The sequence below is a fragment of the Bufo gargarizans genome, chromosome 3 (genome assembly GCF_014858855.1).
Source record: "Bufo gargarizans isolate SCDJY-AF-19 chromosome 3, ASM1485885v1, whole genome shotgun sequence".
NCBI classification, from domain to species: domain Eukaryota; kingdom Metazoa; phylum Chordata; class Amphibia; order Anura; family Bufonidae; genus Bufo; species Bufo gargarizans.
Window position 1 is genome coordinate 214,820,282 of NC_058082.1, and position 21,317 is coordinate 214,841,598.

The 21,317-nt window shown below is 46.0% G+C and overlaps 1 protein-coding gene across 11 annotated transcripts in view; it reads left to right on the forward strand.

Annotated features, from left to right (window-relative positions):
- MAP4K4 (mitogen-activated protein kinase kinase kinase kinase 4) overlaps positions 1-21,317 on the forward strand; it is a 154,105-nt gene that overhangs the window by 90,578 nt on the left and 42,210 nt on the right. For all 11 annotated transcript variants that reach the window (XM_044283922.1, XM_044283920.1, XM_044283924.1 and 8 more), the window contains 3 exons: positions 11,515-11,690; positions 13,826-13,898; positions 16,310-16,520. In XM_044283922.1, the coding sequence (XP_044139857.1) occupies positions 11,515-11,690; positions 13,826-13,898; positions 16,310-16,520 (460 nt within the window). The remainder of the gene's footprint in view (positions 1-11,514; positions 11,691-13,825; positions 13,899-16,309; positions 16,521-21,317) is intronic.

Below are 21,317 nucleotides of genomic sequence, written 5' to 3' on the forward strand. Positions count from 1 at the left end.
CAATATGCCCCCTGTATAGTAATATTGCCCAATGTGCCCCCTGTATAGTAATATTGCCCAATGTGCCCCCTGTATAGTAATATTGCCCAATGTGCCCCCTGTATAGTAATATTGCCCAGTGTGCCCCCTGTATAGTAATATTGCCCAGTGTGCCCCCTCTATAGTAATAATGCCCAATGTGCCCCCTGTATAGTAATAATGCCCAATGTGCCCCCTCTATAGTAATAATGCCCAATGTGCCCCCTCTATAGTAATAATGCCCAATGTGCCCCCTGTATAGTAATAATGCCCAATGTGCCCCCTGTATAGTAATAATGCCCAATGTGCCCCCTGTATAGTAATAATGCCCAATGTGCCCCCTGTATAGTAATAATGCCCAATGTGCCCCCTGTATAGTAATAATGCCCAATGTGCCCCCTGTATAGTAATAATGCCCAATGTGCCCCCTGTATAGTAATAATGCCCAATGTGCCCCCTGTATAGTAATAATGCCCAATGTGCCCCCTGTATAGTAATAATGCCCAATGTGCCCCCTTCACAGTAATAATGCCCAATGTGCCCCCTTCAGAGTAGAAATGCTCATTGTGCCCCCTCTGTGTTAAAAAAAACACAGTAACTACTCGCCTTGTCCTGTTCCTAAAGTTCAGTCCTCTCTCCCCTGCAGATACAGATCGCTCTGCAGCACTGTGTGGGTGGAGCTTATGCAGATTTCCGGGCTGCCGGCTCTTCCCACGCAAGCCGGCAGCGCGATCTGTGCCTGCAGGCTGAATGATGGAGCAGGGTGAAGTCTTCCTGCTTCACCATTCTGTGGCTGCTGTCATGAAGGAGGGGAGGAGCACGGGGAGCTGAGCGGTGAGTGACAGGACCGCAGTTCCCAGCACTCCAGCAATGAGCGCTTCCATCTGTATTAATGGAAGCGCTCATGGCTTCTGGACTCTGGCACCCCCTCAGCGGCACTTGGGGTGGACCGCCCCCCACTTAGCACACCACTGCAGGGGACCGGACAGCTGGCAATCGCGGTCCGCCAGTTGAGTACCCCTGATCTAAAGCGTGGGCTTGACACCATGAGCTGCCAACTCTTGTATGTGGAACTGGGTTGAAAAGGAAAACATAAGGCAATTGTTGGGTGATGCTGGCAGAAGGTAATCCATCAAGACAATTCAGAACGTAAAGAGAAATTTCTTTCCGGATCATCTTGAAGTACCTTCTGCCACCAGCGCCTTCAGATTGCCTGCTCTCTCTTTGAACCTGGTTCCAGATGGCCAATCTGACAGATTTGTCAAACAGCGTTGTGCAACCGCTATATAGTGTGAGCTGTTGAAACTAAATGGTGCTTTATTTTTGTAATATGTAGTTATTTAAAATAGTTTTTGGGCCAAAATACATGTAAATCAATAATTAAAAAATGGTGTCCTTAGCTTTTAAGCTGACTTAATAGTTTCATTCTTTCTGGCTGAACACAGTGTAGCTTTGAAACCAAATTAATGAACGGTTGTGAGATGACTGGTTTATGTATTCTGTTCATTAAGGTGTGATTTTTTTTTTTTTCAGTTGCTGGTAATATTTACCACACAAACAGCAGCCACAACTTGAAGTATCATGTAATTTTCAATTTGATCGTGCACCCTACTGTACAGCCTAATTGTTTCATTCCTTATGTACATGAATTATAGTCGGGGAAGCATTAGCAGAAGGTGCATTGGTTTGATGCTTATTCATCCCATCTTTGTTAATGGCATACATTACATGCTGGTGCTTTCTCATAGTGTATCCAATACATGTATACATAATATCAATTTTCTTATCTGTACCTGAACTGTCACTTCATCTGCCTTCTGGAAGTCAGTAAGGATGATTATTACATTGTACGTTTCTCGTGCTTTTTTCCATTGGGGGACACAGACCATGGGGGTATAGCTTAGAGGTATTAGTAGGAGGGACACTATGCAAATGAAAGAGCTCCTCCTCCTTGGGCTATACCCCCAGACTCCACCAGGAGGAACTCAGTCTTTGCTTAGTGTCTGGTGAAGGAGGTTGACACTCTCTGATTCTACTCCTTTTTGTTATTTTTATTCTAGATGGGGACACAGGTCGGCATGGCGCCTTCCTGGTCCCCCGTGGAGTGCCCGCCGCCGTCTTTGGGACGTTGCCTGGCTGCCTCCATTTCCCCCCAAGAAGATAAGTGGATCCGGGCTCGACCTGTTAGCTCCGGCATCCCACCAGCTGCTGGGACGCCTGCTGCCTACCCTCCTCCAGAGCACTGTTCTCCTGGATTGGAGTCAGAAGTCTGAAGAGGCGCATCCCTGCTGGTCTGGACATCGAGGGAGCATGCTGAGCAGATAAGTGTTGCACAATCCCTCCCCCTCCCTCTGTGTCTATTTGTCTGTGGCTGCCTGGGTGAGCTTGAAGAAGGATCCTGATGGGGCACTTTCTTCATTTTGGCACTGGAGTACTGGCATCTCTTCCCCTTAAACTGTGGGCTTCAGCGCTTCTCTCGTCGGGCCTTGGCTGCTGCGCTCCCTCAGCGCCCGCCGGCAGGCCGCTCCTCCACGTGGTGCGCTTATTTCCGCGCATATTTTCGCGCTCGCGCAAATTTTCGCGCTCGCGCATATTTTCGCGCGCGCACTTATTTTACGTGCGCGCGCTTATTTTCGCGCGCTTTTTTTCGCGCCATAATGACGCGTTAGGGGAGGCGGAGCCTCGGCATGCCGCTCTGACTCTCCTTACACCGGAGACTCTGTTTGCTCATGGCCGTGCAGCTCCTCATCACTCTACTCCGTTTTGTGCCAGGCAAGCTGGTAGCTCAGTGGTACTGCTGCTGTTGCCCCATGTCCCAGGCTTTCTGAGTTCAAAGCCCCTTTCAGCCTTCAAAAATTGTTTATATTATTCTAGATGGGGACACAGGTCGGCATGGCGCCTTCCTGGTCCCCCGTGGAATGCCCGCTGCCGTCCTTGGACGCTGCCTGGCTGCCTCCATTGCCCCCCAAAGAAGACAAGTGGATCCGGGCTCGACCTGCAGCTCCGGTATCCCACCAGCTACTGGGTCTCCTGCTGCCACCCTCCACCAGAACACTGCACTCCTGGACAAGGAGTCAGACGCCTGAAGAGGTGCATCCCTGCTGGTCCTGGAGTCGAGGGAGAAGTTCTGCAGGAGCAGATAAGTATTACCTGCATCCCTGCCTTACCCCCCTCCTCCACCCCTCCTCCACGTCCCTGGGGGCCTGCGGTCCCCGCTTGGGCATCTGCCATGTCCAGCGCGGCCGCTAAATTGGTCTTAGTCACCAAGGCAACCATGTCCTTTAATCCTGTGGCGCTAACGACTCCATCTCTCTCAGTGGTCCCCACAGTGGGTGACTGACTACGAAGAGGCAGCGTGAGCGGCAGCATCCCACCTCGGATGTCTCTGTCTCTCCACCCCCCTCACCTCGCCGGTGGCGCTTGCGGACTGCTCTTCCCCCTCCCTAGGGAGAGTACTCCGAAGGAGAATTATCCGGCTCGGACGAGCCACGTCCTTTTTGGACTATAGGGCATTTTCAAATCCTGTGACGCCAACCACCTCTCTAAGTGGTTTTCCACAGAAGACGCCCAAATACTAACAGGGAGCGTGAGCAGCAGCATCCCTCCTCGGATGGCTCTGGCTCTCCCCCCCCCCCCCCCCTCGTCTAGAGGCGCGTTCGGGCGACTCTCCCCTCCCTTAGGGAGCGCAAGTCTGAAGGAGAATTTCCGGCTCTGATTAGGTCATGGAGCGGGACCCCTCGCCTAAGCTCTCCACCAGGGTGGCTGACTTAGTGGTGACTGTCCGAGACACCTTTATTCTCCAAGGGGATTCTCCTCCTTCCACTGGTCAGGAGTTCCCCCTTTTTCCGTCCAGGCAGTCGGAGACTACCATGTTCCCGGTCCATGAGGGATTTTTCCGCGGTCATGTCCAGGGCCTGGGGTAGTCTTAATAAGGTTCTCGACCACCCAGCGCATGAATATACTTTCCTTTCCCTGCTGACGGCGAGGAGAGGTGTCTCCTCCCCCTAAGGTGGATCCTCCGGTGGCCGGATTAGCCAATTATGTGGCCCTTCCTGTCTTAGTCAGTTCCTCTTTCCAGGATGCTGTAGACAGACGCATAGACTCTCTTCCAGGTCCTTTTTTCGCTGGCAGTGCGTCCCTGTGACCTACCTTTCACTCAGCAGGGGTAGCCAGTGCTCTCTCGGTGTGGTTACAACACCACCACCAGGAACTGGCGGTACGAGATGCGGCTACTAACACACTGGAGTTGGTTCTCCAGATGTCTCAGGCTTCTAACATTCTTTGCGAAGCTTCTAGGGACATTGTTTCCCTCTTTGCCCGCAGGTTGGCCATCTCTGTCACTCAGCGCGAAGAGATCTGATTGAAGGTGTGGGACGCTGACACACCAAGCGTTCCCTTGCTAATCTCCCCTTTGGGGTTTCCAGGCCTTGTGGGGATCAGCTGGACGAGTTCGTCTCTGCATGCCTTTTGCCGTTTCTCATCTGGTAGGCCGTCGCCTGCTTCCTCCGCCGGGGGTCTCAGGTCGCCCGCAAAGAGGCCTTCCTTTGCACCAGCCTTCCCGGCACTAGAGGGCCCAGTCAGCCCGCCCTGCTGCTCCTAGGCCTATCACATGTCCCGATTGCGGAATCCCACCATCGATTCCTGCGCTTCGCCATTATGGGTCGACACTGTCAGTTTGTCGCCCTTCCTTCGGGTTGGCGACCACCCCGCGGGTCCTTGCCACGGTCCTGGACCGCTCATGGCGCTTCTTCGTACCAGGGGCATTCCTTTGCTGCCCTGTCGGGACGATATCCGGATAGAGGCCCCCCTCTCTACCGCAGACCACGGACAGCGTCCGGATCACTGTTCAGTCCCTGGAACGGTTCGGCTGCCTGGTAACTTTCCCAAACTCCTGCCTCTTCCCGTCCCAGAGGCTCTCCTTCCGGAGGGTGATTTTGGACACCTCGGCTGCCAAAGTATTCTACCAGCCTTCAAGTCCTCCCAGGTCCAGGGGGCAGTGTCGCATCTGCTGCGCTCCCCGTGCTTCTCCATTCGGGAATACTTGCAGGTCCTGGGTCTTATGTAGCCTCTTTCGAGGCCTTTCCATATGCCCAGTTTCACACTCGCCTGGCGCAACAGGAGATCCTTTACCTTTCAGCGGGTTCGGGCAGTTCTCCCTTGGTGGCTGTTCCCAAAGAACCTGAGGTCGGGGAGTTCCTTTCTCGCATTCTCCTGGGCGATCGCCGCCACCGATGCCAGCATCCTGGGTTGGGGGGGCGTTTTCCAGTCTCGCACGGTTCAAGGAATTTGGCCGGCGGCAGAGTCTCGCCTTCCAATCAACTTTCTGGAGTTGAGGGCGATTTTTTCCGCTCTCTCTCTCCTATTGGACCTCTCTCCTTGCGGGCCTCCCAGTGCGGGTTCAAACGGGCAATGCCGCGGCCGTGGCCTATATCGACCATCAGGACGGGACCCGCAGCCGGATGGTGATGCAGGAGGTGAAGTGAATTCTGACGTGGGCGGAGACTCACGTTCCGGTGTTGTCAGCAGTTTGCATTCCAGGAATGGACAACTGGACAGCGGACTTTCTAAGCCACAACACGGTGGATCCAAGCGAGTGGTCTCTGCATCCAGAAGGGTTCGAAGAAATCTGCCACAGATGGGACCGTCCGGATGTGGACTTAATGGCGTCCGGGTTCAACAACAAGATCCCAGTGGTCCTGGCTCGCGCCCGAGATCCGGAGGCGTACGGATGGATGCGCAAGTGTCTCCGTGGCAGGACTTCAGCCTCCTCTGTTTTCCTCTCCTACCAAAGGGTCTACGCCAGTTCGAGGCGGAAGGGACTCCGACCGTTCTCATCACCCCAGAGTGGCCTCGCCGCGCGTGGTTTTTCGGACGTGGCTCGGTTGCTGGCGGACGCCCCCTGGCCTCTTCCCGACGGACAGGACTTACTGTCTCAGGGCCCGTTCTTCCACCGGAATTTGCGGTCTCTTCGTTTACCGGCGTGACTGTTGAAACCGCCATCCTGATAAAGATGGGGTTCTCGGATTCAGTGGTTAGGACCATGATCAGTCCGGGGAAGTCTTCTTCCTCCCGGATTTACTATCGTACCTGGATGGCCTTCCTATCCTTTTTTGAGGGTTCGGGGTTCCCTCCCCTTCGGTTTTCCATCTTGATGGTACTGTCTTTTCTTCAGTCTGGGCTTGTGCAGGGACTGTCGCTTAGTTCCCTGTAAGGTCAGGTTTCGGCGCGGGCCGTCAGAGGTCCCTTGCTCTTAAGGGTCCGGTGGTGACCTTTCTTCGCGGGTGGCGCATTCGGTTCCCCGTATGTTCCCCCTTTGTCTCCTTGGGATCTCAATTTGGTTCTGCGCGCTCTGCAGTCGGCTCCCTTCGAGCCTTTGAGGAGGGTCTCTCTGACTGTTCTCATCTGGACTTCCTTGTGACCATAGCTTCTGATACAGCTACATAGCGTAGTGATTAAAGTTCTGGGCTATTATGCAGTGGCTGTGAGTTCACGTCCCATCACGAGCTTTTAGGTCAGACTGGTGTCGAAGCTGGCCGCTCTTTCCTGTCAGGAGCCTTAATGGTTTTCCTCCAGGATTAAGTTGTGCTCCGTCCAGTCCCCTTCTTTTTGCCCAGGGTGGTCTCTCCCTTCCGCCTTGATGAGGATCTTGTCCTGCCTTCCTTTTGTCCTTCTCCGGCTAACCCCAAGGAACGCACTCTGCATTCCCTGGATGTTGTACGGGTCCTGAAGGTGTGTCTCGCGGCTACTGCTTCCGTCCGCCGTTCTTGGCGCTCTGGATCTGCTTGGCTATTTCCGCGGCTTGTCACGCTTGTGGTGGAGTTCCCCCGGCTAGAATTGCCGCTCACTCCATTGGGGCGGAGGGGGCTTCCTGGGCAAGACGCAGTCGTGCCTCTGCGTCTCAGCTGTGTACGGCGGCCACCTGGTCGTCCTTGCATACCTTTGCAAATTTTTGTCAGTTGCATTCACTGGCTTCGGCTGATGCGGCTTTGGCCGCAGGGTTTTGCAGGCTGTGGTTCCTGTTTGACCGTTGGGGCGTTCCTCCTGGCGGTGCTGATATTTTTTCCCACCCCATGGACTGCTTTTGGACGTCCCATGGTCTGTGTCCCCCAATGGAAAAAAGCACGAGAAAAGGAGATTTTTGTGAAACTCACCTGTAAAATCTTTTTCTCGTCTTTTCCATTGGGGGACACAGCTCCCACCCATTATTCCTGTTGCAGGAGGGGTCTTTAGTTCAGTTTTTTCTGTTTCTGGTTGGACCTTATGGCTTGGTCCGATGGTTTCCATGATTTTTTCTTGCTCCTTCTCCTACTGCTTGTGCAACGCCTGAGTTCCTCCTGGTGGAGTCTGGGGGTATAGCCCAAGGAGGAGGAGCTCTTTCATTTGCATAGTGTCCCTCCTACTAATACCTCTAAGCTATACCCCCATGGTCTGTGTCCCCCAATGGAAAAGACGAGAAAAAGATTTTACAGGTGAGTTTCACAAAAATCTCCTTTTTAAGATGTCTCCAAGGAAGGCCTCGTAGTTTATTAAATCTGACAGTGTGGATTCTAAAAATGATTTGATAATTGCTTTATTTGCCCGTTCTGAGTGTTCCTATTGGTTGAAAGTAGTCAGTATTCACATTTTGTTCAGTGAAAACGATGATGCTGAAGTGTGTGTAATGGGAGAAAATTATTACATCCTCTGTCAAAGGGAACACTGATATCTAGAAATAATTGCAGTGATGTACACATTGAAGTAATTGAGTTCATATCTATTTAGCTTTTACCCCAATGTTTCTCATTTTCTCTTTTATTTTATTTTATTAAACTGTTCATGCTTGAATACGTGCATGTGAGCTGCATGTTAACAGCTGTTTTCAAGCCTTGCCAAAAGCTCTCGGTTGGATTAAGGCCTGGAATGTGATCTAGCCATTCTAGATCACTTGCACTGTCCTCCATCTTGCACTGTCCTCCAAAGGGAATCTGTCACCACTTTTATGCCCTATCTGAGCAGGGAAGTCATGAACATGAGCACTCTAATGCATGCCATGTATTGAGCTGACTCGTGCTTGGCTTGCGCTGTTGCTGCTCTATTCTGATTTTGGCAAAAAGAAAGTGCCCCAGCGTTTTGCTCAGGTTATCTGTCAGCATAGGGCAACATAAAATTACTTCCTATTTAAAGAGCATCTGTCAGCAGATTTGTTCCTATGAAACTGGCTGATCTGTTTACATAGGTGCTCGGCAGCTGATGGTATCTGTGTTGGTCCCATGTTTTAATACATGCAACTGAGCCTTTAGGAGCAATAGGGGTGTTGCCGTTATACCTAGAGGTTCTGCTCTCTGCAACAGCCGCGCCCTCTCCACTTTGACAGGACCAGGTGTGATCACATTTTCACTGCCTCATCCTGTCAGTCAAGGTGCAGGGGGCATGGCAGTTGCAGAGAAAGCTGAGCCTGTAGGTGTAATGTAAACACCTAAATTACTCCTAGAGGCTAATCTGCATATATTAATACTTTGTTTCTCAGTAATGTGAGCACATATGAACATGGGACCAACACAGATGCCTTTAACTGCCAAGCGCACATGTAACAAGTCAGTCAGTTTCATAAGTACTAGTGTTGATCGAGCACCAAAGTAGTCGTGTGCTCGGCTGCTCTGGCTGAACACATCGGTATGCTCTTGTGCTCTACCAAGCACAATGGAAGTCAAGGTGAGAACCCCAGACCCCCTCCGCTCAGAATAGAAGAGGATGTCTGGTTCACAAAAAAAAAAAAAAGATTAGAAATTGGTGGAAACCCCATCAAAATGGTTTGGAAACGGCATTAGGAGGATAGCTGGATGCGTCTTGGACTCCTATTATCTAGATGAAACCAATAGATGGCGCTGTTCATGAGTCATTCCAAGCAGGGCAATAGTCCTCAGATACACCCTAGCAAGCTTATATTACTGCAGATAAAGTGCTAGAAGATGTGTGAATGATAGTAGCAATCCCATATACACCTCAGTGTTAGCGCAGGCTATTATAGGCTAAGTGCTGCACAGTGTGTGGACTCTGTTGAGCAGTGTGCCGCACTTACTAGCCCCCCAACAAGATGAACAGCGCCATCTTATGGTTTAATAGTCTTATGACAAGAGTAATCGTCTTGTCATAAGACTATAAAACCAATAGATGCTGTTGTTCATGAGTAGTGTAGATCGCGAGTTTTCCATGCAAATTGTTTTTCAACTAAAAAACAAGGCAGATTTGGCTCATTTGCATGTCTTTCCCATATGCCCATGTTTATGCAAATTCGTTTTTACATGACATAACTGTATAGAAAGGTTATTGAATATTTTGTTAGGACAATCAGAAAACTTTTTGTCTACCTAATGATATTGATCTAGGTGCGCAGGTCCACTCAAAACATCCAACAGATCTGAAGTAACTTTGAGGCTTACTGGCTCTGTCAGATGAGAGCTGGTTTGGAATGTCTCATAGTGCAGAAGGCTGCTATTGTAAGGTATGCTGACTAAGGCTACTTTCACACTCTCGTTTGGTGCAGATCCGTCATGGATCTGCACAGACGGATCTGATTAGATAATACAACCGTTTGCATACATTCAGAACGGATCTGTTTGAATTATCTTTAACATAGCCAAGATGGATCTGTCTTGAACACCATTGAAAGTCAATTGAGGACGTATCCATTTTCTTTTGTGCCAGATTGTGTCATAGAAAACGGATCCGTCCCCATTGACTTACATTGTGTGTCAGAACGGATCAGTTTGGCTCAGTTTCGTCAGATGGACACCAAAACGCTGCAAACAGTGTTTTGGTGTCCGCCTCCAAAGCGGAATGGAGACGGAACGGAGGAAAACTGAGGCAAACTGATGCATTCTGAGCAGATCCTTTTCCATTCAGAATGCATTCGGGCAAAACTGATCTGTTTTGGACCGCTTGTGAGAGCCCTAAACGGATCTCGCAAGCAGAAAGCCAAAACGCCAGTTTGAAAGTAGCCTAAACCTGTCATCTGTCTTATGGATAGATTGATGGCTTGCATATACCTGGCTTTTGGCATACAGCCTTTGTATGGTTGTCTATTGTATGTCATAGATAATAGAAATCCAAGACTCATCCAGCCATCCTCTTAATGCTGGGGATTCCATCAATTTCTAACCTTTTATTTGTGAACTAAACACCCTCTCCTCTTCAGAGCAGGGGGTGCCTGGTTTGATGCTCGGGTCTCCCATTGACTTTCATTGTATTAAATTGTACTCGAGCACCCGCAGTATTTGGCCGATCACTCGGATGTGCATAGCGATGCTCGAGCCGAACAGCAGTACAAATCTGCTGACAGATTCCCTTTAAGGGCCTGCCTCCACATCTCCAAAGAATGATACTGCATTCACCTTGCTTTACCTTGAGGATTGTGTGCTTCTGTAGAAGAGATTTCCTAAGGCTTCATGCACACAATAGTGTCTATTTCAGTACACATACTGTGGATCTGCAAAATACGGATACCTTCCTTGTGAACTCCACATTTTTCTCACTCCCTTAAATGAATATGAATATTCTAGTCTGCAATATGGACCAGTATGGACATGTTCTATAATTTGCGCAACTGCCACATGGATCTGCAAAATATATGGATGTGTGCATGGCCCCACAGAAAATGCAGATGGCACATGGATTAAAAATGTGGTTGTCTGCATATGAGGCCCAACACTGTGTTTCACTTGATTTTAGTGTCTCATGTATGTCTTCCGATAAAGTATGCCTTAGGCCTCATGCACACGACCGTTGTGTGCATCCGCGGCCATTGTTCCGTTTTCCTATTTTTTTTTCCGCTGACCCATTGACTTTCAATGGGTCCGTGGAAAAATCGGAAAATGCACAGTTTGGCATCCACGTCCGTGATCCGTGTTTCCAGTCTGTGAAAAAAAAATATGACCTTTCCTATTTTTTTTCACGGGCAACGGTTTACGGACCCATTCAAGTCAATGGGTCCGTGAAAAATCACGGATGCACACAAGATTGTCATCCGTGTCCGTTTTTTCCCATCATTTCAAAGGCAAACTTGACTTAGATTTATTTTTTATTTTTCATGTCCGTGGTCCTCCAAAAATCAAGGAAGACCCACGGAAGAAAAAACGGACATGGATCACGGAACAACAGAAACCGTTTTTGCGGACCGCAAAACCCCCCCCCCCCCCCCCAAAAAAAAACGTCCGTGTGCATGAGGCCTTACCCACAGGTCTCTTGATGTACTCCCTCTTTTGCAGCAGAGTAAAATCTGTAACATGCCATGAGTGAAAGCCATTTTCATGGTGCGAACATGGCCCTAGCATTTGTCTGAAATGTAGAAATATTGAAAGCCCTTGTTTCTATTTTACTGATGGGTACATGGAGTTTACAGCAGGAGTACATCATATCTGATATGTCATGTTGGAAATTATGCTGTTTATGTTGATGTGTTTGTTTGTTTTCTCTATTGTAAAATGTATTATAAACTAATTTTTTTTTTTTTCTTTGAAGGTCAAAGAAGTTTTTTAGTTTTATAGAAGGGTGTCTTGTAAAAAATTACATGCAACGTCCCCCTACCGAACAGCTTCTAAAGCATCCATTTATAAGGGACCAGCCAAATGAAAGGCAAGTCAGGATCCAGCTTAAAGATCACATAGACCGGACCAGGAAGAAGAGAGGAGAGAAAGGTTAGTGGTGATAAAACCGGGTGAAATATGTGATTACACAGCCTGACACATTTTATACTTCATGTTATATAGTTTTTGTCTTCGCCATGTCTTCTTTAGAAAGTAACACATATAAATATGGCATTGCTAATATTGAAGGTTCCATGTTTAGTATAAGGATCTGGATCAGCTGACAAAAAGGATAAAGGATCTGTCTGCTAACATTCCCTTTAAAATAAGTATGCATCAGGCCGTTTCTCTGTTATTCCTCTTGGAAGCGTGTGAATGAATGTCAATGGGTAACACCCAGTTGTCAGTTTATATATAAATTTCCAGGACAAATAACAATCGAATGGCACAAGACTTAAAGTTACGAGCCACAAGATGCCCCAGAATTGTTTGCCCAAAAATTTCTGAGCCCTGAAGACCTCTTCTAACCTCACTTAATAGGTTAAAGGAGTTGGCTGGTTTTCTATATTGATGTCCTATCCTAAGGATAGGTCATTTATATCAGATCGGCTAGGGGTCCGACTCCTTGCTCCCCCGCTGATCAGCTGTTTGAAGAGCATGCAGTGCTCATGCGAGAGCTGCTTTCTCTCGATTGTTTACCTGCATCGACATTGCAGGTGCAAGCAGGAGTACTTACAACTGCTCAGTCCCATTCACTTCAATGGGAAGAAGTGTAGGTTCTCGACCCCATTGAAGTGAATGGGAACAGTTGTAATTAGACTGCTCGCTGCTGATGTCGATGGCGAGCAAGTAAACGGTACGTTCTCGTCAAACTGCTGATCCGCGGGGTTCCTGAGGGAAAGGTCATCAATATCAGAAACCGGACAACACCTTTAACTTTATGGTTTCATCATTCTTGTTATCATTCTGCACCTCACATTATGGTGTTATAGAAACCACATCTCCTGGATGCACCCTGTTTTTCCCATGTTATCTGACTTGCTCATTTTCCTTCTAGCAGGTATAAATGTTTATTATGCGAGTTAACACTATGGCCAGGCTGCATGATTTAATGTGTAGGTAACACTAGCTGCTACTTCACACTGTAGTCTTTCAACAAACAGCACAACAGCACAACAACAAGATGCCATGCTTAATGGGGTTGTCCGGTATTAAGGACTTTGTTACATTAGTACAAGACAGACATACATATAACACACATGCATGTCCTCCTACCTTTTCCACTTGTTTCTCAAGCCCTGTTTTCTTATAGGAAATTCTTTGCTGTAAGTGAAGTTTTCTTAGACTCAGCGATGTACCTGGTCCCTTGCAGGAGCGCTGAAGCCTCTTCTTCCGGCTGCTCAGGGAGCCCTGTGATGTCACCAGCACTGATGTTCGGGCTTTAGCCAGTAAAATGGCTATGGACAGCGCTAAAGCCCGCACATCAGAGCTGGTGACGTCACCGAACACACTGCCCGGCGGAGGCCTCCGCTAGACAGTGTGTTATTCTAAACAAAAGAGCCTTTGTCCTGCGCGTTTCAGCGCAGCGCAAAGGAGAGCATCGGAGCATGAACTGCCCCGATGCGCAAGTCAGGGGGGCTGCCTGGGTGAAACTAGAGGTTTGAACTGAACACGGACAATCCCTTTATATTGCTGTGAAGTCCGGGCTGAAAATGGCTTATGGAATCTCCACTGTAATTTCTGTCATATGTTGCACTTTGTTTGATTTTCTTATTTTGTCAGTTCGGACTTCAGATTGTGCATACATATGACATAAGCACATTTGGCTGACGTTACTGTATCTTTGTGGTGGTGGGGCAGCACAGACTCTTTGTAGCACGTTAGCACTATTCTGTAGGACTACAAGGAATCATAAGAACATGCGACACGCATGATTTTTATGTGCCTGAGTAGAATAAGTGAACATAGTGGTTGTCGTTTTTCAGTGCTATGAAGCCGCTGACCTCAGCCATGAATTACAATATATCCACTGTACCATACTAAGATGAGTAATAGTTACGGACAGAAATATAAATCTTCGCGGATAGCAGACTTTATATCCACGATGATTCCCTTTCTTTTCAGAATATAAAATGTAGTGTTTCATATTCTCTAGAGCAGTGCATTGTATAGATTTTGTATATGGGCTTCTAATGTCAAACCTGCCTTTGGTAATGCTTTTTTTCTTTTCTTTTCCCCCCCATAAGATGAAACAGAGTATGAATACAGTGGAAGTGAAGAGGAGGAAGAGGAAGTGCCTGAGCAGGAAGGAGAGCCGAGGTATTTCACGTTGTACTCGCTAGTTTGCTATGGTGATTGAGCTGTTGTGAAACATTCTCTGAGTATTTTTAATGTATCTCCATTTTCAATTAAACAAATTTGCTTGTAGTATTGTAAATTGGCAACCCTATTTTTATACGTGTAGAGTATTCTTGTCTTGGATATTAGTAAACCTTTGTTTAACGCATGTTGTGAGGAATGAACTTCTCCACAGGGAACTATTTAGAGGATGGCTTTTATGGGATTCTGTCACCTCTTTTTACCCTATAGAGATGCGGAAATGCACAGCTAGATCGCCGCTATTGTGTCCGCAATATACCTGTCCTATATCTCGGAGTGGTTTTATTGAGTGTAAAAAAAAGATACACATGTGGAATTATATACATAACAAAAAAGTGTGAAACAACTGAAAATATGTCATATTCTAGGTTCTTCAAAGTAGCCACCTTTTTGCTTTTTATTACTGCTTTGCACACTCTTGGCATTTTCTTGTTGAGCTTCAAGAGGTAGTCAACTGAAATGGTTTTCACTTCATAGGTGTGCCCTGTCAGGTTTAATAAGTGGGATTTCTTGCCTTATAAATGGGGTTGGGACCATCAGTTGCCTTGTGGAGAAGTCAGGTGGATACACAGCTGATAGTCCTACTGAATAGACTGTTAGAATTTGTATTATGGCAAGAAAAAAGCAGCTAAGTAAAGAAAAACTAGTGGCCATTATTACGGTACTTTAAGAAATGAAGGTCAGTCAGTCCGAAAAATTGGGAAAACTTTGAAAGTGTCCCCAAGTGCAGTCACAAAAACCATCAAGCGCTACAAAGAAACTGGCTCACATGCGGACTGCCCCAGGAAAGGAAGACCAAGAGTCACCTCTGCTGCGGAGGATAAGTTCATCCGAGTCACAAGCCTTAGAAATCGCAGGTTAACAGCAGCTCAGATTAGAGACCAGGTTAATGCCACACAGAGTTCTAGCAGCAGACACATCTCTAGAACAACTGTTAAGAGGAGACTGTAAATCAGGCCTTCATGGTAGAATATCTGCTAGGAAACCACTGCTAAGGACAGGCAACAAGCAGAAGAGACTTGTTTGGGCAAAAGAACACAAGGAATGGACATTAGACCAGTGGAAATCTGTGCTTTGGTCTGATGAGTCCAAATTTGAGATCTTTGGTTCCAACCACCGTGTCTTTGTGCGACGCAGAAAAGGTGAACGGATGGACTCTAGATGCCTGGTTCCCACCGTGAAGCATGGAGGAGGAGGTGTCATGGTGTGGGGGTGCTTTGCTGGTGACACTGTTGGGAATTTATTAAAAATTGAAGGCATACTGAACCAGCATGGCTACCACAGCATCTTGCAGCGACATGCTATTCCATCCGGTTTGCATTTAGTTGGGCCATCATTTATTTTTCAACAGGACAATGACCCCAAACACACCTCCAGGCTGTGTAAGGGCTATTTGACCATGAAGGAGAGTGATGGGTTGCTGCGCCAGATTACCTGGCCTCCACAGTCACCGGACCTGAACCCAATTGAGATGGTTTGGGGTGAGCTGGACCGCAGAGTGAAGGCAAAAGGTCCAAAAAGTGCTAAGCATCTCTGGGAACTCCTTCAAGACTGTTGGAAGACCATTTCAGGTGACTACCTCTTGAAGCTTATCAAGAGAATGCCAAGAGTGTGCAAAGAAGTAATCAAAGCAAAAGGTGGCTACTTTGAAGAACCTAGAATATGACATTATTTTCAGTTGTTTCACACTTTTTTGATAAGTATATAATTCCATGTGTTAATTCATAGTTTTGATGCCTTCAGTGTGAATCTACAATTTTCATAGTCATGAAAATAAAGAAAACTCTTAGAATGAGAAGGTGTGTCCAAACTTTTGGTCTGTACTGTGTGTATATATATATCTATATATATATCTATATATATATATATATATATATATATATATATATATCTCTATCTCTATATATATCTCTATCAGTACAGACCAAAAGTTTACCGCCTGTATTCAGGAATCTCCTCCTTTCTCACAAAGTCAGATCGCCGTAATCTCGCGATGTGCATTGCCGGCATAGTGTTCCTTCCCTGTTCTGGCATGACCCTCAGGGAAGGAACTCAGCATGCGCGAGCTCGCGCACTGTGAGATTACGGCGATCTGACTGAGCAAGAAGGAGATTCGTGGATACAGGCGGTGCTGGGCTCCTTAACAGGGGGGCATGCGGAATAATTCCATATGTGTATCTTTTTTTACACTCAATAAAACCACACAGAGCTATGGGACAGGTATATTGCGGACATGCTAGCGGCGATCTAGCCGTGCATGTCAGCATCTCTATAGGGTAAAAAGTGGTGACAGAATCCCTTTAAAATGCTGTCCGTTTTACTTATGTCCAAATGTATCTATATTCCTTTAGCTCAATTGTTAATGTGCCTGGGGAATCCACCCTTCGACGTGATTTCCTGAGACTGCAGCAAGAGAACAAGGAGCGTTCTGAGGCATTACGAAGGCAGCAGCTGCTGCAGGAGCAGCAGCTCAGAGAACAGGAGGAGTACAAGAGACAACTACTGGCAGAGAGACAGAAGCGCATAGAACAACAAAAAGAGCAAAGGAGGCGACTCGAAGAGGTACAAAATCAGCCGAGTGTTCATTGTGACACAGCTTGGGATTCTTGGACAATCATCAGTTGTATTCCAAGTTAAAATAGAAAGTAATATCTCCATCTAGACAACATACATATTTGAATCTCTGTATTGCATAATTTTATATAGGTAGCATTACCATCCCCACTCTCATTATCATCGCTACCATGCTGTCTGTTTTCCTAATCTAATAAGCTGAGCTGTATGGTGTGAGGTTACTATGGCGCCTCTTCGTCTTGATGCTTGGGGTCACTACATTTTCTCTTGCCGCCTCCTATGCCAAGGTTAAAGCATATAATACTAGTAAAGTTCTTACTGATAAAGCAAGACAGGAATTTGGTGTCGTGGATCATAAACACTTAAGGCAATGCTGAATTCTTTACTTTGATTTTATAAAGATTGGAAAAATTTCGAAAAACGTAGCCGTTTTGTTCTGAAACCGTGCCACAACAGCCCACAGGTTGTGTGTGGTATTACAGCTCGGCCCTATTCACTTTTACAAAGCAGAGCTATACCAGTCACAAATCATGGATAGATTTGGCAATGTTTCCAGCCATGTTTTTCTAAACCTGTACACAACCTTGAAATATTTTTGTACATTAAAACAAACCATTCCCTATTTACCTTTCTCCTCACTTGCCTATTATTTGTATTAGATTCTTCTATTAGAGAAGAAAGCTGGCCATACTACTAGTGATTTCATAAGTTAAGTAATCAATGGGCCGGGTCACTAGCCTCAGTGGTCACTTGCCATATGTCCAAGCATCACTGCTGAGGCCAGTGATTGGCTGCAACAGTCAAATTCCACAAGCTTCTCCTGCTCTAACTTGCTGCTTTCAAATTGCATTGTATTTAGTTGTGAGTGGCCCTCTTTGAAGCACACTGGACTGTCCAGAAACTTTATTTCTTTTTTCTTTTTCTTTTCTTTTCTTCTTTCCTGTGCCCCAAAAATAGATTTATTCTAGTGTTCAGTACATACAAATATGGCAATATGAAACATATAGTGTGTGTGTGTATATACAGTTTCAAGAGAAAGTATGTGAACCCTTTGGAATGATATAGATTTCTGCACAAATTGGTCATAAAATGTGATCTGATCTTCATCTAAGTCACAACAATAGACAATCACAGTCTGTTTAAACTAATAACACACAAATAATTTAATGTTGCCATGTTTTTATTGAACACACCATGTAAACATTCACAGTGCAGGTGGAAAAAGTATGTGAACCCTTGGATTTAATAACTGGTTGAACCTCCTTTGGCAGCAATAACTTCAACCAAACGTTTCCTGTAGTTGTAGATCAGACGTGCACAACGTTCAGGAGTAATTCTTAACTATTCCTCTTTACAGAACTGTTTCAGTTCAGCAATATTCTTGGGATGTCTGGTGTGAATGGCTTTCTCAAGGTCATGCCACAGCATCTCAATCGGGTTGAGGTCAGGACTCTGACTTGGCCACTCCAGAAGGTGTATTTTCTTCTGTTTAAGCCATTATGTTGTTGATTTACTTCTATGCTTTGGGTCGTTGTCCTGTTGCAACACCCATCTTCTGTTGAGCTTCAACTGCTGGCCTTAAGTTCTCTTGCAAAATGTCTTGATAAACTTGGGAATTCATTTTTCCTTTGATAGCAATCCGTCCAGGCCCTGACACAGCAAAGCAGCCCCAAACCATGATGCTCCCACCACTATAATTCACAGTTGGCATGAGGTTTTGATGTTTGTGTGCTGTGCCTCTTTTTCTCCACACATAGTGTTGTGTGTTTCTTCCAAACAACTCAACTTTGGTTTCATCTGTCCACAGAATATTTTGCCAGTACTGCTGTGGAACATCCAGGTGCTCTTGTGCAAACTGTAAACGTGCAGCAATGTTTTTTTTTTTTTTTGCACAGCAGTGGCTTCCTCTGTGGTATCCTCCCATGAAATCCATTCTTGTTTAGTGTTTTACGTATCATAGATTCGCTAACAGGGATGTTAGCATATCCCAGAGACTTTTGTAAGTCTTTAGCTGACACTCTAGGATTTTTCTTCACCTCATTGAGCAGTCTGCGCTGTGCTCTTGCAGTCATCTTTACAGGACAGCCACTCCTAGGGAGAGTAGCAGCAGTGCTGAACTTTCTCCATTTATAGACAATTTGTCTTACAGTGGACTGATGAACAGCAAGGCTTTTGGAGATACTTTTATAACCCTTTCCAGCTTTATGCAAGTCAACAATTCTTAATCGTAGGTCTTCTGAGAGCTCTTTTGTGCGAAGCATCATTCACATCAGGCAATGCTTCTTGTGAAAAGCAAACCCAGAACTGGTGTGTGTTTTTTATAGGGCAGGGCAGCTGTAACCAACACCTCCAATCTCATCTCATTGATTGGACTCCAGTTGGCTGACACCTCACTCCAATTAGCTCTTGGAGATGTCATTAGTCTAGAGGTTCACATACTTTTTCCACCTGCACTGTGAATATTTACATGGTGTGTTCCATAAAAACATGGTAACATTTAATTTGTTGTGTGTTATTAGTTTAAGCAGACTGTGATTGTCTATTGTGATTTAGATGAAGATCAGATCACATTTATGACCAATTTGTTCAGAAATCCATATCATTCCAAAGGATTCACATACTTTTTCTTGCAACTGTGTGTGTATGTATATATATATATATATATATATATATATGTGTATAATATACCCTGCCTTGCAAAATTATTCACCCCCCTTGACTTTTTTTGTATTTTGGTGCCTCATAACCTGGAATTAAAGGGGTTCTGCGGTTTGTTTTAACTGATGATCTAGATGCCTCTAGATAGTTCATCAGCATCTGACCGGCCGATCAGCTGTTTGAGAAGGCAGCGGCGCTGGCCCAGTGATGTCACGACTACTATCAACTGGCCTGGGCACGGCTAAGAGGATAGATTAGGATAGATTATCAGTTAAAACAAAGTGCAGAACCCCTTTAACATGGATTGTTTGAGGATTTGCATCATTTAATTTACAGAACATGCCCACAACTTTGAGGATTTTTTTTATTTTTTTTTATTGTGAAGCAAGAAACAAATAGGACAAAATAACTGAAAAAGTCAATGTGCATAACTATTCATCCCTTTAAGTCAGTACTTTGTAGAGACACCTTTTTTAGCAATCACAGCTCCAAGTCGCTTTGGATAAGTCTCTATGAGCATTGCCACTGGGATTTTTGCCCATTCCTCATTGCAAAACTGCTCCAGCTCCTGGAGTTGGATGGTTTGTGCTTGTGAACAGCAATCTTTAAGTCTGACCTCGGATTTTCTATTTGATTTGAGATCTAGGCTTTGACTAGGCCATTCCAACACATTTACATGTTTCCCCTTAAACCACTCCAGTGTTGCTTTAGCAGTGTTTGGGGCCATTGTCCTGCTGGAAGGTGAACCTCCACCCTAGCCTCAAATCACGGTGGTACAGGTTTTGCTCAAGAATATCCCTGTATTTAGCACCATCCATCTTTCCCCCAACTCTGACCAGTTTTCCCAGTCCCCGCTGCTGAAAAACATCCCCACAGCATGATGCAGCCACCACCATGTTTCACTGTGGTTATGGAGTTCTTTGGGTGATGTGATTTGTTGGGTTTGCGCCAGACATAGCGTTTTCTTTGGCCGAAAAGTTCAATTTTACCCTCATCAGACCAGAGCACCTTCCTCCATACATTTTGGAAGTCCTCCCACATGCCTTTTCACAAACTCGCAACATGCCTTTTTGTTTTTAGCTAAAAGTAATGGCTGTCCTTCTGGCCACTCTGCGATAAAGCCCAACTCTATGGAGTGTACGGCTTATTGTCATCCTATGTACATATACTCCAGTCTCTTACCTTAGGTCTCCGTGCTGCCTCTCTGATTAATGCCCTCCTTGCCGGTCCGTGAGTTTTGGTGGGCGGCCGTCTCTTGGCAGGTTTGTTGTTGTGCCATGTTTATAACTGAACCCTGATCTGTACTTCCCAACAACATTGTCCCTTACTTGTTTGGAGAGTTCCTTGGTCTTCATGGCAGTGTTTGGTTAGTGATGCTTCTTGCTTAAGTGTTGCAGCCTCTGGGGCCTTTCAAAAAAGGTGTTTACAGTGAGGAACAGAAGTATTTGAACACCCTGTGATTTAACAAGTTCTCCCACTTAGAAATCATGGAGGGGTCTGAAATTCACATTGTAGATGCATTCCCACTCTGAGAGACAGAATAAAAATAAAAAAAATAAGGAAATCACATTGTATGTTTTTTAAAGAATTTATTTGTCTTGCACTGCTGAACAAGTATTTGAACACCTGAGAAAATCTGTGTTAATATTTGGTACAGAAGACTTTGTTTGCAATTACAGAGGTCAAACGTTTCCTGCAGTTCTTGACCAGGTTTGCACACACTGCAACAGGGATTTTGGCCCACTCCTCCACACAGATCTCCTGTAGATCTGTCAGGTTTCTGGGCTGTCGCTGAGCAACACAGAGTTTCCTCCAAAGATGTTCTATTGGATTTAGGTCTGGAGACTGGCTAGGCCACTCCAGAACCTTGATATGCTTCTTATGGTGCCACTCCTTGGTTATCCTGGCTGTGTGCTTCAGGTCGTTGTCATGTTGGAAGACCCAGCCACGACCCATCTTCAATGCTCTGACTGAGGGAAGGAGGTTGTTGCTCAAAATCTCACACTAAATGGCCCCATTCATCCTCTCCTTAAATGGGTTGTCCAAGTTATGAAAAAACAAAATATAGCACTGAAAATCTGATATGTAACTGAGCTAAGCAAGTTTTATGCAAAAAAAAAAATATAT